Here is a 16,810-nt window from a genome sequence, read left to right as displayed (position 1 = left end):
TCCCCACAGATCCTGCTATCTGTTCTAATATTCTACGTGTGCTAGATAACCTATACAAGCCTTAGATTGATTGCTGGGTGTGGTGTGTGTGGCAGGCGAATGGGGTAGGATTGACTGCCAGTTCTCCTGTGGCCACACTAAACGTAGGTATGTGTTGGGGCTGAGAATAGACTGAGATCAAGTCATAAATGTTCACCATTGTCTGATTCTTGAAATCTTCACTGAGGGCTCTAATTCTTCAGCTGCATTGGTATCCAGATAAGTAATACTACAACAGACACCACAATATTAACCCAGATATAGAATTGAGTGCACTTAAAGTTTTCACAGACCGTTTAATGAGGCTTGATCAACTGGTGTGGGGGACCCTCCATGGCTTGAACCCTGCAGTATCGTTTTTTTTTGGGAAAACATGGATGTTAGTGGGCACTGGACATGACTCTTCATTACCCTTATGTCTGCATCTATCGGCTCACTTGCCGAACCTTTTCACCTTCATGCACACTGAATCCCAAAAGGTCCTTCCTCACATAGCAGGGCTCGAAAAATCCACTCGACCGCTCGCATATGCAAGCTAAATTTAACAAGGGTGAGCTGTTTTTAGGTCCTACTCCCCACTATCTGGCTAGTAGGGAGACAAACTAATTTTGTCCTCTGTCTCTGAAAACGGAGCAAATGTGACAAGATAACAAGATTTAAAGGCATTTTTGTTGCTCCCAAAGTGAATGAGCAATGAAGATGCCTTTAAATCTTGTTATCTTGTCACATTTGCGCCGCTTTCAGAGACTGAGGTCAAGTAGGTTGGAGTTAGGTCAAGGGATTTTTCAAGGTGCTAGACCTGCAGAACTAGTACAATTTTGGGGGATTTTTCGAGCCCTGCATAGTTTTGTCTCCTGTGTCCTAGATGGCATTTTGCTAAATTATCAATAAAGATTGCTTTTTGTAGACTAGCTAGCATCTCTGTGTGATTGCTGTCTAACCCAGCCAGTAGTCTAATTTTCCATTCTTCATGAACCAAGACATCATGAGCTAGATCTCCTAATGTCGGTTTACTCCTCATTACCAGTGAAATCTGCTACACAATGGTCTTTGACTGGACTGTTTGGATGAGATTTGCAACATCGATTGCCCTATACTAAATTGGTCTACGCAGGAAGATGGAACAAGTTTGTCACCTGATGTTTAGATCACAGTGTTATTCCTTTAAATATTTTGCAGTCTGCTCTATCCTTATCGCAGAAAGGCTGTGCTGTTCCCACTTTCGAAGGATACATTGTGACTGTGTCAGCATTTTTCTGTCTGTCTACCTAGCTTCCTTGTTCAAGTAATCAGTAGTGGTCAGATTTTTGAAAGAGGTAACTAACCTATTTTCTCCATCCCCATTTACTATGCTGCAATGGGACATTAATTTGGTGTTTCCCTTTTTGATGGATGTTCTGTTGGAGACTCTGCATAGTTGTCAGTTGACACTTCTTACATTTAGGACTGTATTTTTGGGGTGTTTATTGCTTTGGCTCACTAAGTTAGTGAGCTTCAGCGTGTGAGTGTAATCCCTCCTTTCCCTTGCCTCTTACCAAATAAACTAGTTCACTTAACTAAGGAGGCTTTCCTACCTAAAATTGTGTCCTCATTCCATCTAGTTATCCAGTATTAGGGGTGTCTTTCATAGATTCACATGCCTGAATCATTCCCCGTCGTCGAGACGGAAGCCTCCGGTAAATAAAAAAGTAATGTCCATAGACATACATAGAGAAAAAGGGTCTAAGGGCCTCCCCTTAGTAGCCTTTCCTTGTCCTTATGTAAAAAGGACCAAACTCTCACAGTCAGCCAATCAGCTCCGACCTCCCTCTAGAACCTTCCCGGGAGGAGCCTCAGTCCCTCAGATTTTCTACCGCACGTTGTGCTAGGGAGTCTCCAGCCTGAGCTCTCCTCAGGATTACTCAAAATTCATCAAACTTTCTTGGAAAGTGTTCTCTGAACCCTCAACTCTTCAAGGACTACTTCACTACACTGTCTTGACAGTAAGTGTGGTTTTTTCCACTGCTTCTTCCATGTCTGATTCGAAGAAGAAAGCCCTGTTCAGGGCCTGCTCTTCCTGTAGCAAGAAAAGAATCCATGTGGATGATCAGCACGACCTGTGCTTGTATTGCCTTTACCCGGACCATAACTCAGACAAATGCAAGATTTGTAGGTCTTTTCCAAAAAAGACCGTGAGAGATAGGGAAGGTCGCCTTCTTATTTGGCTGGACAGGCTTAAGGACAGAGACAATCTGGACTCCTCTGTGAGCAGTGTTTCCAGGACCTCAGCTGTCTCTCAAAAGAGGCCTAGGGTGTCTTCCCCTGGCCCCTCAGACACTCCTCCTACGAAGACCCACAAAAAGTCTTCAGAGGCGAGATCTGCGACATCTTCAGTGTCTGCTAAGGAGGATAAAACCTTTAAGAAGCCTGCTCCGTCCTCTAGACAAGCCCAGAGGACTACCTCAGTCATGACCACAGTGTCTACCACATCAGCGTCGTCGCCTTCAGCGTCGACGACAACGACTACGTCCTCCTCATCTTCAGGTAGACCTGTTTCTTCTATTATTCTTCTAAAATCGTCGTCGACGACAAAGACCATGTCGACAACGAAGACTACACCGTCGAGCCCATCGTCGTCGAAAGCGCTACAAAGGATCCCACCGTCGTCGACGAGAGACTCGACGACGAGGACGTCGTCTACGAAAGCACCGTCGACGAAGACGTCGACGACGACTTCGCACTCGTCGACGACCAAGATCCCATCGCCCACTCCACCGTCGACGAGGACCTCGTCGACGACTCCGTCGACGAAAGGCTCGTCGTCGATGACCCCGTCGACGAAGACTCCGTCGACGAAGGACTCGACGACGACACCAAAGACGGAGGGCTCGTCGTCGAAGGGGGCACTGGAGCCATGGAAAAAATCGAAACTGGTAGAGGTATCGACCCTGATGCTGCCGCCGTCGACGGTTCCCTCGAAGACGACAGGCTCTGATGTGCAGTCTGGCAAGCCTAACAAACCACAGATTACCCCGGAAACAACGTCTCCGAGCAAAGTGGAAAAGCAACCACCTCAGGAAATCTTCCAAAGCGAAGAATCCGAAGAGGATGACCATCTGGATCCCGCTACTTCGGTCTCGGACCTTAACATCAAATGCCAAAGCACTGATGAGGAGCAGGAAGACTTCACCTATCAGGAACACTCTGTCCATACTAGTGTCCGCACGGAAGTCACCCCCATGATATGCTTACCGGCGACCCTTGTTGATGACTTAAGATTCCTTGTACAAGACTACAAGCAACGCTTTCCAGAGGCGGACAGAGGCGGTCAAGCACCTAAGATTCATGCGCCTGAGGACAAGGGGAATCAGACACCTACAGTCCAAGTACCAGTGTCCGCACCAAAACAAACTCAGCATCACCCTCAAACCCACCATGACGTCCAGCCTCAGGTGGTGGTCTCTTCGGACGATGATGAGGAGGAGGAGGAACTAGAGGAAGGAGAGGTCCAGGAGGTACACTCGGACCACTCAGACCAGGATGAAGAGGATGAATATGTAGCATCATCCCCAGCTTCACCACAACCACGTCAAGCGGACTCCCCGCCTGTGGACATTGCCGGCTTCCATAAGCTTGTGGAGAGAGCAGCGAAGAGATTCCATATGGCTGTGGAATCAACAGAAACGGACTGTTTCTTGCACGATTTTAAGGAACAGACTCAAAAGTCCGCAAAGGCTATTCCAATTATAGAATTTTTGTGGGAACAAGGAAAGAAATTAATGCTGACACCTGCTTCTGTACCGGCGGTTGTTCCACGCCTAGACAAGAAATACAGAGCACCACTTACTGCGGCGGCTTGCCTCAATGGTCACCCCAAACCAGACTCGGTGGTGACGCAGGCGGCCCAGAAACACTCCCGCAACCCTTCCTCACCACTGTCCGCTCCCCCGGACAAGGAGGGCAGGAAACTTGAAACGATTGGAAAACGTTTCACATCCACATCGGCCATGACCATCAAGGTGGCCAACTCCATTGCCTTGTTGGGGCGTTACAATCGCCAGCTCTGGGAGGACATAGCCCCTTACGTGAAGGAACTACCTGACGCAGTCCAGGGTGAGGTGAAGGCGCTCCTGGTGGAAGGTCAATCTTCAGCAGCGGAACTAATTGACTGTGCTATCGACGCAGCCATGACAGGCTTCCGTCAACTTGCGGGGGCTGCAGTCCTGCGACGCCAAGGATGGCTGAGAGCGACATCATTCTGCCAGGAAGTACAATCGAAGGTTCTGGACATGCCCTTCGACGGGCAACACCTTTTTGGAGAAAAAATCGACGAGGCACTGCAGACCATTAAGAAGGACACAGACACGGCAAGGGCACTGGGCACTCTGCAGTCCAGAAACCAGTCCTTTCGGGGCAACAGACCCAGAGGTCAGTCCTCTTATCGAGGCTCCTATCAGAACAGGTCCTCGTTTTCATACAATCACAAAGGCCAATACCAAAACAAACAGCAACAAGGCCGCCAGTCTTCGTTTGGAAGATCTAGCTACAGAGGTAAAAATACCAAGAGGGGCGCTGGCGGCCGCCAGTGACCGATTACTCCAGCCAGTCCACGCACCCTCTCCATCCTTTCAAATTGGAGGAAAACTGACCCATTTCCTCACCAATTGGCAGTACATCACCACGGACCGGTGGGTCCTTCAAATTATTCGATTCGGCCATTCTCTCGAATTCACCTCCATCCCTCCCAATACCCCTCCACGCAGACGGACGCACAAACACCCGCGCCTGCTTCTCAAGGAACTTTCGACAATGCTGCAGAAAGGGGCAATCGAAAGGGTGCCGGCATCCTCGAAGGGGAAAGGATTTTACTCCACTTCTTTCTTGTACAGCAAAAAGAGAACAAGTGGAGGCCCATCCTGGATCTCCGGGCACTCAACACCTTCCTACGGAGCCAATCGTTCAGGATGGTGACGATTCAAGAAATTCTGGGCATTCTAGAGCAGGGAGATTTCATGACATCATTAGATCTCCAGGATGCCTACTACCACATCCCCATCCTCAGAAATCACCGGAAATTCCTGAGATTCGAGGTGGCGGGCCGTCACTATCAGTTCAAAGTCCTGCCATTCGGCCTCAAGTCTGCGCCGCGGATTTTCACGAAGTGCCTTGCGCCAGTGGCAGCCTTCCTGCGTCAACTGGGCCACCAAGTCTTCCCCTTCCTAGACGACTGGCTGGTGAAAGCACCCTCACCTGGAGAAGCAGTCACATCCTCCAACCCCTGCACCAATCTCTTTTCGAGACTGGGATTGACGCTCAATCTCAGAAAATCCTGCATGGTCCCCGCAACGAAAATTACCTTCCTAGGGGCCACATTGGACACAGAGTGCACAAGAGCCTTCCCCTCGAAGGAGAGGACGGACAAGATCTTATCCCTGGCCACGGCTGTGGCAGCAAAAACGCACCTAAAAGTTCGGACTTACACCTCCCTCCTGGGGATGATGTCTTCCTGCATACTCCTCATCCCGCACTGCAGACTCAGAATGCGACCCTTGCAGGAGGCACTCACGAACCAATGGACTCAAAGTACTGGCTCCTTCGAAGACATTATTCGGATCACACCAAAAATGTCCAAAGCTCTGCAATGGTGGAAACGTCGCCAGAATCTAACTGTAGGGTTACCGTTTCTCCTTCCAGCATCACCTCTAGTGATAACCACAGACGTCTCCCTAGAGGGATGGGGCGCTGTTCTCCAGGACCTTCAGATCAGCGGGAAATGGGACGCTCAGGAAACATCGCTCCATATAAACCTTTTGGAGCTAAGAGCCGTGTATCTGGCTCTCCAGGCCTTCTTGCCACGCATCCAGAACTCCCCGGTGCTCGTCAGGACAGACAACACCACGACGATGCACTATCTCAACAAACAGGGGGGAACGCGTTCGCTCTCTCTCTCACGCGAATCGCAAAAGATCTGGAACTGGCTAGTGCTGCACGGAATCCCGCTCAAAGCGGAATATGTCCCAGGAAAGGACAATACCATCGCGGACGCCCTGAGCAGGCAAAAATCCCTCTCCCACGAGAGGGAACTTTCAGACAGCGCCCTCACTCACATCTTTTCTCTATGGGGAGTCCCGAACATCGACCTCTTTGCCACCAAGAGGAACGCCAAATGCCCAAGCTACGCAAGTTGGCATCCCCAACAAGGATCACTAGGAAATGCATTTTCCATCGGATGGTTCAGCGCCTTTGCATACGCTTTTCCTCCATTCCCGATGACCCACGGCTATTCAGGAAGATGAAGGTGGAACCATGTACCCTGATCCTAATTGCCCCGTTCTGGCCGAGGCAACACTGGTTCTCGGATCTGCTTCGACTCTCCATCAGATCACCGATTCGCCTGAAACAACACCCGGCCCTCCTGACGATGTCCAACGGGCAAGTGCAGCACCCGAACCTCCAATCGCTCAAATTATCAGCCTGGCTCCTGAGCACAGAGAGTTCGGTGGCCTGAATATCCCACAAGACTGCAGGGATGTATTAGCCAAAGCAAGGGCAGACAGTACGAACAAAACCTACACTCTCAAATGGAAGAGGTTCTGCATTTGGTGTTCCGACCAGGGCCTACGGCCCCTCACCATCACACCTGAACAGATATTACCATACCTCCTGCATTTGGCTCAGTCGGGACTGGCGCATGCGTCCATCAAGGTTCACCTGGCAGCTATCTCGAGGTTCACCAGAACTGTCACAGGACCTTCTCTGTGGTCAAGTCGGCTAGTCAAGCAATTCCTCAAGGGGCTATACAGATCCTTTCCGAGGCCTCGGAAAGTACCTCCTACATGGCAGCTTAATCTGGTACTCAACCAACTCATGCGTCACCCGTTTGAGCCCATTCATCGGGCATCTCTTAAACACATCTCATGGAAGACAGCGCTCTTGCTCGCTCTAACATCTGCCAGAAGGGTTAGCGAGCTGCAAGCTTTGTCCATTCAGGAACCATATATGCAATTCAGACATGACAGGGTGATACTGCGACCAAACCCTAAGTTCATTCCAAAAGTACCTTCGGACTTTCATCTCAATGAACCAATAGTCCTTAGGTCCTTCTTTGCCAACCCTTCAACAGCAGCGGAAAGGTCGCTGCATTCTTTGGACCTTATGAGATGCCTAAAGTTCTACCTGGACAAGACTAAGGCTCTCAGGAAATCTTCACAACTGTTCGGGGCATACAGCAGACCACGAATGGGCCTGCCTCTCACGAAGCAAAGCATCTCCAGATGGATCTCCTCTGCGATTTCATTCTGCCACGACAAGGCCGGCCGGCCTTTGAATGATCATGTTACGGCTCATTCCACCAGGGCGATGTCCACGTCAGCAGCACTGTTCGCTGGAGTGCTGATCCTGGACATCTGCAGAGCGGCGACCTGGAAGTCACTGCATACTTTCTCCAGACACTACTGCCTGGATATCGAACTCCAGAAGGATGCGGCAGTGGGCCAGGCGGTGCTTCGCCATCTCTTTCAGTAAGGTGAGCCTTCCTACATCCCGCCTTCCAGGTATGCACATTCTTGCTCTGATGATGTTCTATCTATGCTGTCTCTTTGTTGTATGATATCATATGCATTATCTAACATGACGGCAGAGCAACTCTACTTTACAAATGTGCTACTATGATTGCTAGCTATTCTGATTCAGGCATGTGAATCTATGAAAGACACCCCTAATACTGGATAAGAAATGCGTTACTTACCTGTAACAGCAGTTATCCAGTATTGGTGTCTTTCATAGATTCCCATGCAACCCTCCCGCCTCCCCTGGAAGGACTCACTTCCCTCTCGGACTATATTACGCCAACCTAGCTGGGTGCGTACGAAAATCTGAGGGACTGAGGCTCCTCCCAGGAAGGTTCTAGAGGGAGGTCGGAGCTGATTGGCTGACTGTGAGAGTTTGGTCCTTTTTACATAAGGACAAGGAAAGGCTACTAAGGGGAGGCCCTTAGACCCTTTTTCTCTATGTATGTCTATGGACATTACTTTTTTATTTACCGGAGGCTCCCGTCTCGACGACGGGGAATGATTCAGGCATGTGAATCTATGAAAGACACCAATACTGGATAACTGCTGTTACAGGTAAGTAACGCATTTCTTACTTTGCTCACCATTTATCCGCTATTTCATCCAACCAAGGATGAGAAGCTGTTGCGGGTGTGTGTATGTGTCGGGGTGGGTGGGTTGGTGTGTGTGTGTCGGGGTGGGTGGGTGTGTGTTTGTCGGGGTGGGTGGGTGTGTGTGTCGGGGTGGGTGGGTGTGTGTGTCGGGGTGGGTGGGTGTGTCGGGGTGGGTGGGTGGCTGTGTCGGGGTGGGTGGGTGGGTGTGTCGGGGTGGGTGGGTGTGTGTGTCGGGGTGGGTGGGTGGGTGTGTGTGTCGGGGTGGGTGGGTGGGTGTGTGTGTCGGGGTGGGTGGGTGTGTGGGTGTGTGTCGGGTGGGTGTGGGTGTGTGGGTGTGTGTCGGGGTGGGTGTGTGTGTGTGGGTGTGTGTCGGGGTGGGTGTGTGTGTGTGTCGGGGTGGGTGTGTGGGTGTGTGTGTGTGTGTCGGGGTGGGTGGGTGTCGGGGTGGGTGTGTGTGTGTGTGTGTGTGTGTGTGTCGGGGTGGTTGTGTGTGTCGGGGTGGGTGGGTGTGTGTGTGTTTGTGTGTGTGTGTATGTATGTGTCGGGGTGGGGGTGTGTGTGTGTGTGTGTGTCGGGGTGGTTGTGTGTGTGTGTGTGTGTCGGGGTGGGTGGGTGTGTGTGTGTGTGTGTCGGGGTGGGTGTGTGTGTCGGGGTGGGTGTGTGTCGGGGTGTGTGTCGAAGTGTGCGTGTGTAGGGATGTCATGATGGTAAAGGGGGACTAGGATGATGAGTCCACTCCAGGAATATGGGGGCTGGCAGCGGATTTTGGGGTGTAGTGTGGTACTTCTGGATTGTGTTTGGTTTTATTCCTATAGTGTGGAGGACTTCCTTCATCGTTTAGGTGCTGGAGCCACCAGGCAGATGGACGTCTCTGAGGGAGGTGGGGTGGGAGTGTTGGACGGAGGCAGAGGTGATGATGGCTGATATTTCTTCTATTGAAGTCCTTGCGGGTTCTAGGTGTTCTGTAGATCGCATGTTTTGTTCTGTTTTTCCCATCACCTGGAAAACTGACATTTTTAATATTATTTTCTTCCTCCAAGGATTCACTTCTGTCATTTGTTTTCTTTATCCCTGCAGGTGTGTAGTGCTTACTGACCCCTTGAAAGACTCATCCCGGTCACAGGAGTCTTGGGGTGCCTTTCTTACTAAGCTGCGGACTCTCCTGCTCATGTCATTTACCAAAAATCTTGGCAAATTTGAGGATGATATGAGAACCCTGCGAGAGAAGAGAACGGAGCCCGGGTGGAGCTTCTGTGATTATTTCATGGTGCAGGTACTTGTCCCGGCTCTCTTAAACTACAGTTATTCTTTTTCTCTGCTTCGTAACACCTCACCCTGCTTAATGTCACCCGTTGACAGATTATCTTCTTGCTCCTCTAGGATTTATTGTGACTATTTGGATAGATATAGATAGCTAAGATCTTTGGTAAGTTGATTGGAATTGTGTGGTTTGAGCGACTTCATGCTCTGTAGTTTAGAAAGCTCTGGTTCAAGAAGTCAGACTTTGTCACAGGAGCAAGTGTAAAGCATTTAGAAGTACAAAAACAGGTGAACAAGAAAGAAACACGACACCAAGAAAATCGATTACTAAAAGTAGATTTTATTTATATGAATTTTGAGACAACAAAACAAACAAATAATACATCGGAGGGTTCCGGAGATGTAAATTACTAAGCAAAATGTAAATCACTTTTTTCTTGCCATTCGCAAACAAGCATTGACAACTACTGTGGTTGCCTTGTAAACTTTAGTAAAGTTCTGTTTGGTTACTCTAGCCTGCTTTGGGTGACAAACTCCAACAGGGAGCACGCCCCCCCAATAAGGCTTAGCTGGACAGTTAACCTTACAGTCAAAGCAGTCTCCAGTCCATTTTCAGGCGCTATGGGTGAACCGTATCAACAAGAAAAGAGTGTCCAAGATAATACAATTATCGTACAAATGGAGCTGTATATGACCCCTTTTGGGTTAATGAAGAAAGCCCTCACTCACCACCCTGGTTGGTGATTATTGGGCCCCACTGAAGAGGCGGAGTGCCTCTTCAGTGTGCTTCGACGCCAGAACTACTGCAGAGCAGGTTTTGTGAAATAGGCGTTACGTGAATGATAATTAATCGTGAGTGAAGGTAAAAAAAAAGTTGTCTTCAGTGCCTCAAAAAAATAAATTTTATTGCTTGATCACTTGGACAGGTTTAAAATTGGTGTAGAAAAATAGACCAAATAAATTGTTTTTTTTTTCTAGAAGTTAATAATCAGTCAACATGTTTCTACACCAATTTTAAACCTGTCCAAGTGATCAAGCAATAACATTTATTTTTTTGAGACACTGAAGACCAAAAATTGTTTTACCTTCACTCACGATTAATTATCCTTGTGTACCCCAGGCAGTGTCTCATTTCATTCAACCCACCCTGCCCCAATACACTATAGCCTGTCTGGGGAGGTGCCAGCACCTCCCAAGGCAGAAAACCTATTATCCAGGCTTCCCCTGCTGGAGTTTCGTCCAGCAGCAGGAAGTCAGACTCGCGTCTGTGGCAGCAGCATCCATTTTGTGATGCTGAGGCTCTGTTTAACTTTAACTGGGTAAAGCTACAACTAAATGTCTTCTCCCGCTAGAAGGGTGGAACGCTACCCCCGCCGCCAGGACTGGCGGGGGGGGGGGTAGTATTCTAAAGCGTATGACACCTTACACAGCATGTTTTGATAAAGCCAAACCAAAGTTAGCATTAACCGCGAGGATTGTAATGCACTTAAGAGTATATGGTATGGCTATATCGTAGAACGGCTATAAGGACATGGTTCCGAAAGCTGCAGACAGGCTCAGCTCATGCTAGAGCACCATCTCACACAAAACCAAGCACTCTGCCTTCAGGATTTTCAAGGCCTGCCATAGGAGTGACTTATAGGTATATATGTGTCTATATATAATGGTAGGTATAGGAATACTATACCTAAGCAAGGGGTGATTACACGACCTTGCCCCAGCTGAGTGATCAACCAGTTGTGTCAATGTGGATGGCCAGCCCGGGGTGGCATAATACATGCTGCAGCCCCTGGTAGTTCTTGGGTGCACCTATGCCCTGGGTACCTATGGTACAATATACCTGTACTCCTGAGGCGGAAGCCGGGAGGGTTTTTTAAAATTTGTCACATCACTTCGCAGATCCTTTTAAAATCACTGCACTTCGCCGTTTCGGACAGGACACAGCTCAGTCCTAGTCTGCACGCGCTGCTGATTACCAGCTGACGCGAGGGAAAGACTTGCATTTCCCGACGCCATTACCGGCGACCCACGAAGACACGCCCCCTCGGAGGCCACGCCCCCCTGCTTGGGATATAAATAGACGGCGACTGCTAGCGCCTGATAGAACATACCTGTACTCCTGAGGCGGAAGCCGGGAGGGTTTTTTAAAATTTGTCACATCACTTCGCAGATCCTTTTAAAATCACTGCACTTCGCCGTTTCTGGCAGGACACAGCTCAGTCCTAGTCTGCACGCGCTGCTGATTACCAGCTGACGCGAGGGAAAGACTTGCATTTCCCGACGCCATTACCGGCGAGCCACGAAGACACGCCCCCTCGGAGGCCACGCCCCCCTGCTTGGGATATAAATAGACGGCGACTGCTAGCGCCTGATAGAACATACCTGTACTCCTGAGGCGGAAGCCGGGAGGGTTTTTTAAAATTTGTCACATCACTTCGCAGATCCTTTTAAAATCACTGCACTTCGCCGTTTCTGACAGGACACAGCTCAGTCCTAGTCTGCATGCGCTGCTGATTACCAGCTGACGCGAGGGAAAGACTTGCATTTCCCGACGCCATTACCGGCGAGCCACGAAGCCACGCCTATCCCTTTCACCTTCTGCATAAAAACATGTGTGCCCCACGGACGCGCAGCGGACGGGCGCAGCGGGCACGCCATCAGCGCGCCGAAGGCGCGCCAAAGGCAAGCCCGTCTGGGCCCGTCCGGGCCCGACCGGACCCAGGCCCAGGGATCATGCCGGATGCTTCTCTTGAACGTCGGGTATTCTCAAGGGAAATGCTTCAAACTTTGCAACCGGCGAAATCTCTGCCCTGCTACCATACGCACACGGAAGGTAAACCTTTCCATCACTGTGCTCGATGTAACCCAATTACCCATAGCCCAGCTAAACCTAGGCTTAAGATGGGACTCCTTAACTGCCGTTCCCTCCCTAAGCATGCAGACGAAATCAATTTACTAATACAAAATCAGGAGTTGGATACACTGTTTCTTACTGAAACGTGGTTATCTGACTACTCTGATGCGGACATCGTCACTGCCCTCCCCCCAGGCTATCTGTGCCAAACTCTTCATAGACCCAGAGGGAGAGGTGGGGGATTGGCCCTAATCCACAGACAACAATTCATCTGTAGAACCTCTAATGCTCATATTGATGACTGCGAGGGATGCAAATTCTCTATTCAAACCTCCCCGGTCCACACCCTGTCGGGACTCCTGATATATCGCCCCCCAGGTGCCCCAGGGAAATTTCTTAATGCCATTACTGAAGCGGTTGCACAACTAGCCTCTTCTGCTTCTAACTTTCTTATAGTGGGCGATCTAAATTTGCACTTCATGGACCCCACCGATCGGATAGCGGTCGAGCTTCTTCAAGACCTGTCGTCTTTTAATATTCGATTGATTAATAACGAGCCTACCCACGATAAAGGACACCTGCTGGACCCAGTCCTCACCAATGTCACTAATATCACCACAGACCCACCCCTGACTTTACCATGGACCGATCATTTCCTAGTCCCGATCTCCTGGGATGTCCCCATTAAGACCCCTCAAACTAGGAAATCTCAAGTCACTGATAGACGGTGGCACAAACTTGTATCTACAGAATGGGCCACCACTCTTTCAAACTCCATTCCTGAGCTTTCCTCCGAGCCCAATATGGCTAATGAACAGTTTAACACCTGGATTACTTCCTCACTTGACAAATTAATCCCTAAAAAGGTCACTCTTAAACACACCAAAAGAGTGCCCTGTGCTCCATGGTACACCGCAGAACTCAAAGCTCTGCGCCAGGAGTGCAAGAGGGCCGAACGCATGTGGCGGAAAGATAAATCTATTACAAACAAAGGAGCGTATTCCACCTCCCTTGCAACTTATAAATCATCCATCCGCAAGGAAAAAACTATATTCTTTCAGCAAAGAATAGAAAAAGCAGTATGCTCGAGCAAAGAATCTTATGCCATTCTAAAAGAGCTACTGAAACCCCCAGCTCCTGAACCGACAAGCCCCCCAGACCCTACTGTGGATCAGGAAAAATGCCATCAGTTGGTTAATTTCTTTCAAGAAAAGATCCAAAAAATCCTTGATTCAATCCCCCCTGCCAGTCCATGCGAAGATAACGATCTTACGAACACCCAGACACTCAGTTGTCTCCCCTCCTGGGGTCAAGTAACCACCGAAGATGTGGAAAATACTCTAAAATCCATTAAAAGTGGATCTCCTAGAGACCCCGTCCCGCTTCGGACCCTGAAAGAAGTAACCCCCATCATTGTTCCCCCTCTTACCCACCTGATCAATGCCTCACTCCAACAGGGAATTGTTCCCCTGAACTGGAAGGCTGCAGTTGTGAAGGCTCTATTGAAGAAGCCTTCCCTTGATCCCGAAAACCTGGCCAACTTTAGGCCAATCTCCCTTCTCCCTGGGATAAGCAAGATTGCCGAAAAATTGGTTAATAAAAAACTGTCTCAGTTCCTGGAAGACAATAACAAACTAAAAAACTCTCAGACAGGTTTTCGGCCAGGGCAGGGCACTGACATCGCCCTCTTGGCGGCGGTAGAGGAGGCCAGGACACTCTTAGACGAGGGAGGATCAGTGGCAGTGATCCTCCTCGACCTGAGTGCGGCCTTCGATACCGTCAATCACCAACTCCTCATTAAACGGCTCGAAAGAGTCGGTGTGGTAGGCTCTGCCCTATCCTGGCTCTCTTCCTTTTTGGACCAGCGTACCTTTCAGATCTGGGAAAACAACACCTGCTCCTCCGAAACTCCCCTCCAATGTGGTGTGCCTCAGGGCTCCTCCCTGAGCCCCACATTATTCAACATCTACATGTCCCCATTGGAGGAGGTTATCACCCCGTTCGGAGTGAGCGTCGTCAGCTATGCTGACGACACACAATTAGTGGTATCACTATCCCATCCCAATCGAAAACCAGCAGATCTACTTAACTGCCTTACGCAGGTTCAAAACTGGATGAACAGCTCAGCCTTGAAACTAAACGGAGCAAAGACAGATGTCCTTCTTCTTGGTCAGAAAGGAATCATTCTCCCCCCGAATATTTGGCCTGATTGTTTGGGTCCCATTCCTGAACCAAAACAAGAAGTAAAAAGCCTGGGTGTATGGCTAGATACTACCCTGTCATTTTCCACACAAGCAAAAAAAGTAGCCGGGACATGCTTCGGCCTGCTGAAATCACTGAGAAATATCCTGCCCCTTCTGCCACCCAACTCCCAAAAACTGCTTATACAAGGCCTGATAATTTCTAGGCTTGATTTCAGCAATGTGATATATCTGGGCGCCCCGGAAGCAACACTGAACAAACTTCAGAGAATCCAAAACATAGCCGCCCGGATTCTCACTAAGACCCCTGCCAGAGACTCGGCCAAACCAGCATTGAAACTCCTCCACTGGCTTCCTATAAGGGAGAGAGTTAAATTTAAGGCCTTGTGCCTCGCTCACAAACTGTTACAAAATCAAGGCCCTCCCATTCTCAGAAAATGTATCAAACCCTATAAATCCTGCAGATCCCTCAGATCGGACACGGAGAATTTCATCAGCGCCCCCAGAATCAGGAAGGCACGCACAGGGGGAAGGCGGTTCACAGTCCATACCGCAAGCCTCTGGAATGCACTCCCCCGCGACCTGAGAACTGAACCACACTACCTTCGCTTCAGGAAGCGGTTGAAAACTTATCTTTTTCCCCAATGATCCCTTCCCCTGCGAACCACTGTATCCCCGTCCCATCCCTCACCCCCCCCCTCCTTCCGGCCCCCCTTGTCAGGTTTAGGGTAGGGTTCTTAGCGCTGGGATACCTTCGGGTGACTACGCGCTCTACAAGAGTTTTTAATAATAATAATAATAATAATAAGGGGCTCATAAGGTGACCCAATATCCAATTGGAGATGTACCTAAAGTACATAGAGTCCTTTTAACAGTGATAGCAAATAGCCTGGGGCCCTGATTTGGAGGATCCCAGGCCAACTAAGTTGAAAACCAGCTAAACACTAGGCAAAAAGTTGGGGTAACCATATAGTCAGATATCCACCTTCCTACACCCCCTTCCTCCAGCGCCTTGAGACCTTCATGGGTGAGTAGTGCGCTTAAAAAAAACCTTGATTTTATAGATTGATTGACATTAAGTCAACTGTCTGACTCGTGGACTTTTTCTCCTCTATATGAGGCTCGGGGACAACTTTCCTCGAGCTGGGCAACAAAGGCACAGTCCCCTCTAGCCCAAGGGTCATCAGGTGCAGTCCAGTCTTTGGTGCAACCTCTCTTTGCAGGGAAGTCCTTCTTCGTTCTTTTCCCCTGTCTGACATAATCTGAGGGACCGAGTGGCCAGGGTGCAAATTGTATTCCTCCAACTTGCCCTCTGGGGATGCTGTGACTACTAGCCAGCGGGTTACCAGCTCCCTTCCCACCTGGTGACGCCTTAATGCAACTGTTTGACAACTCTTTCCCCCCCTCTCTTCCTGGCACCAACCTGTCTACCAAAACAAAAGAGCAGCCCATCTAGTGTGTCCGCGATTTGTCCTCCAAATGCGGTCTTCCCTTTGAAGTTCACCATTTGCCCTTGTACACAATTTGGGCTTCCTACAAGGGAGCGGTACTGCCTCTTCCAACGCAGGCTCTATTGTATCCTTTCCTGGGAGTCGTTCACAATTCTCCCCAGGTGGACAAAAGGTAGTCTTGTGGCCAGCAACTGCAATTGGCCACTGGAAAACTTGCACCAAAGAGTGGTAACTTTCTGAAATAGCTGTTTACTTAAAAGTTGCATTACATTGGACTTTGGCATTCAGTCTGGTTTAATTCAACAATTAGTTTTATACCTTGAAGAATCATCTTTAGTAGTATCATTCAGAAGTTAGAACTGCTGAGTTGTCAGTGTGTAACCCTGTATTTGCCATTGGGGTTACTTACCTTTCTTCAGCAAAAAACAACAATTTGGTGTTTTACTGTTAGGACATGAAAAAAAAATCTTATATTTTTGACATGCAGCACCCTTTCTTAGAGCTCGACAGGCCTACTTAGGGATGGCTTACATATATATTAAAAAGGAATATCTGGACTTAGTTCAAATGGTAAATACGAGTTAGCAGTTTAGAACTGCTCTGTCAAACTGCAGTGGCAGGCTGGGACACCTCTTTTACTGTGTCGCACTCATGGTGTCTCAATAAGATCGGTTAGCCCATGGGGGTACTTTAACTTACAGGGCCTAGTTACCCCATGTACCATATACTAGGAACTTATAAGTAAGGTAAGCTATGTTGACTGGATATAAGCAAACTAAACTTACATTCAAGGGCCAGAACACTGGCACTGTGATATGATCAGCGGGCCTCCGTGCACTGAGTCATTACACAAGTATCAAAT

General features: G+C 49.1%; 1 protein-coding gene across 2 annotated transcripts in view; it reads left to right on the top strand.

Moving 5' to 3' along the window:
- TRAPPC10 (trafficking protein particle complex subunit 10) overlaps positions 1 to 16,810 on the top strand; it is a 319,990-nt gene that overhangs the window by 186,587 nt on the left and 116,593 nt on the right. For both annotated transcript variants that reach the window (XM_086935878.1, XM_086935877.1), the window contains one exon: positions 9,260 to 9,455. In XM_086935878.1, coding sequence (XP_086792004.1) covers positions 9,260 to 9,455 — 196 coding nt within the window. The remainder of the gene's footprint in view (positions 1 to 9,259; positions 9,456 to 16,810) is intronic.

This window comes from Lissotriton vulgaris, chromosome 8 (genome assembly GCF_964263255.1).
Source record: "Lissotriton vulgaris chromosome 8, aLisVul1.2, whole genome shotgun sequence".
Classification (NCBI taxonomy): domain Eukaryota; kingdom Metazoa; phylum Chordata; class Amphibia; order Caudata; family Salamandridae; genus Lissotriton; species Lissotriton vulgaris.
The sequence above is the reverse complement of the archived record's forward strand: the minus strand, read 5'-3'. Positions and strand labels throughout refer to the sequence as shown.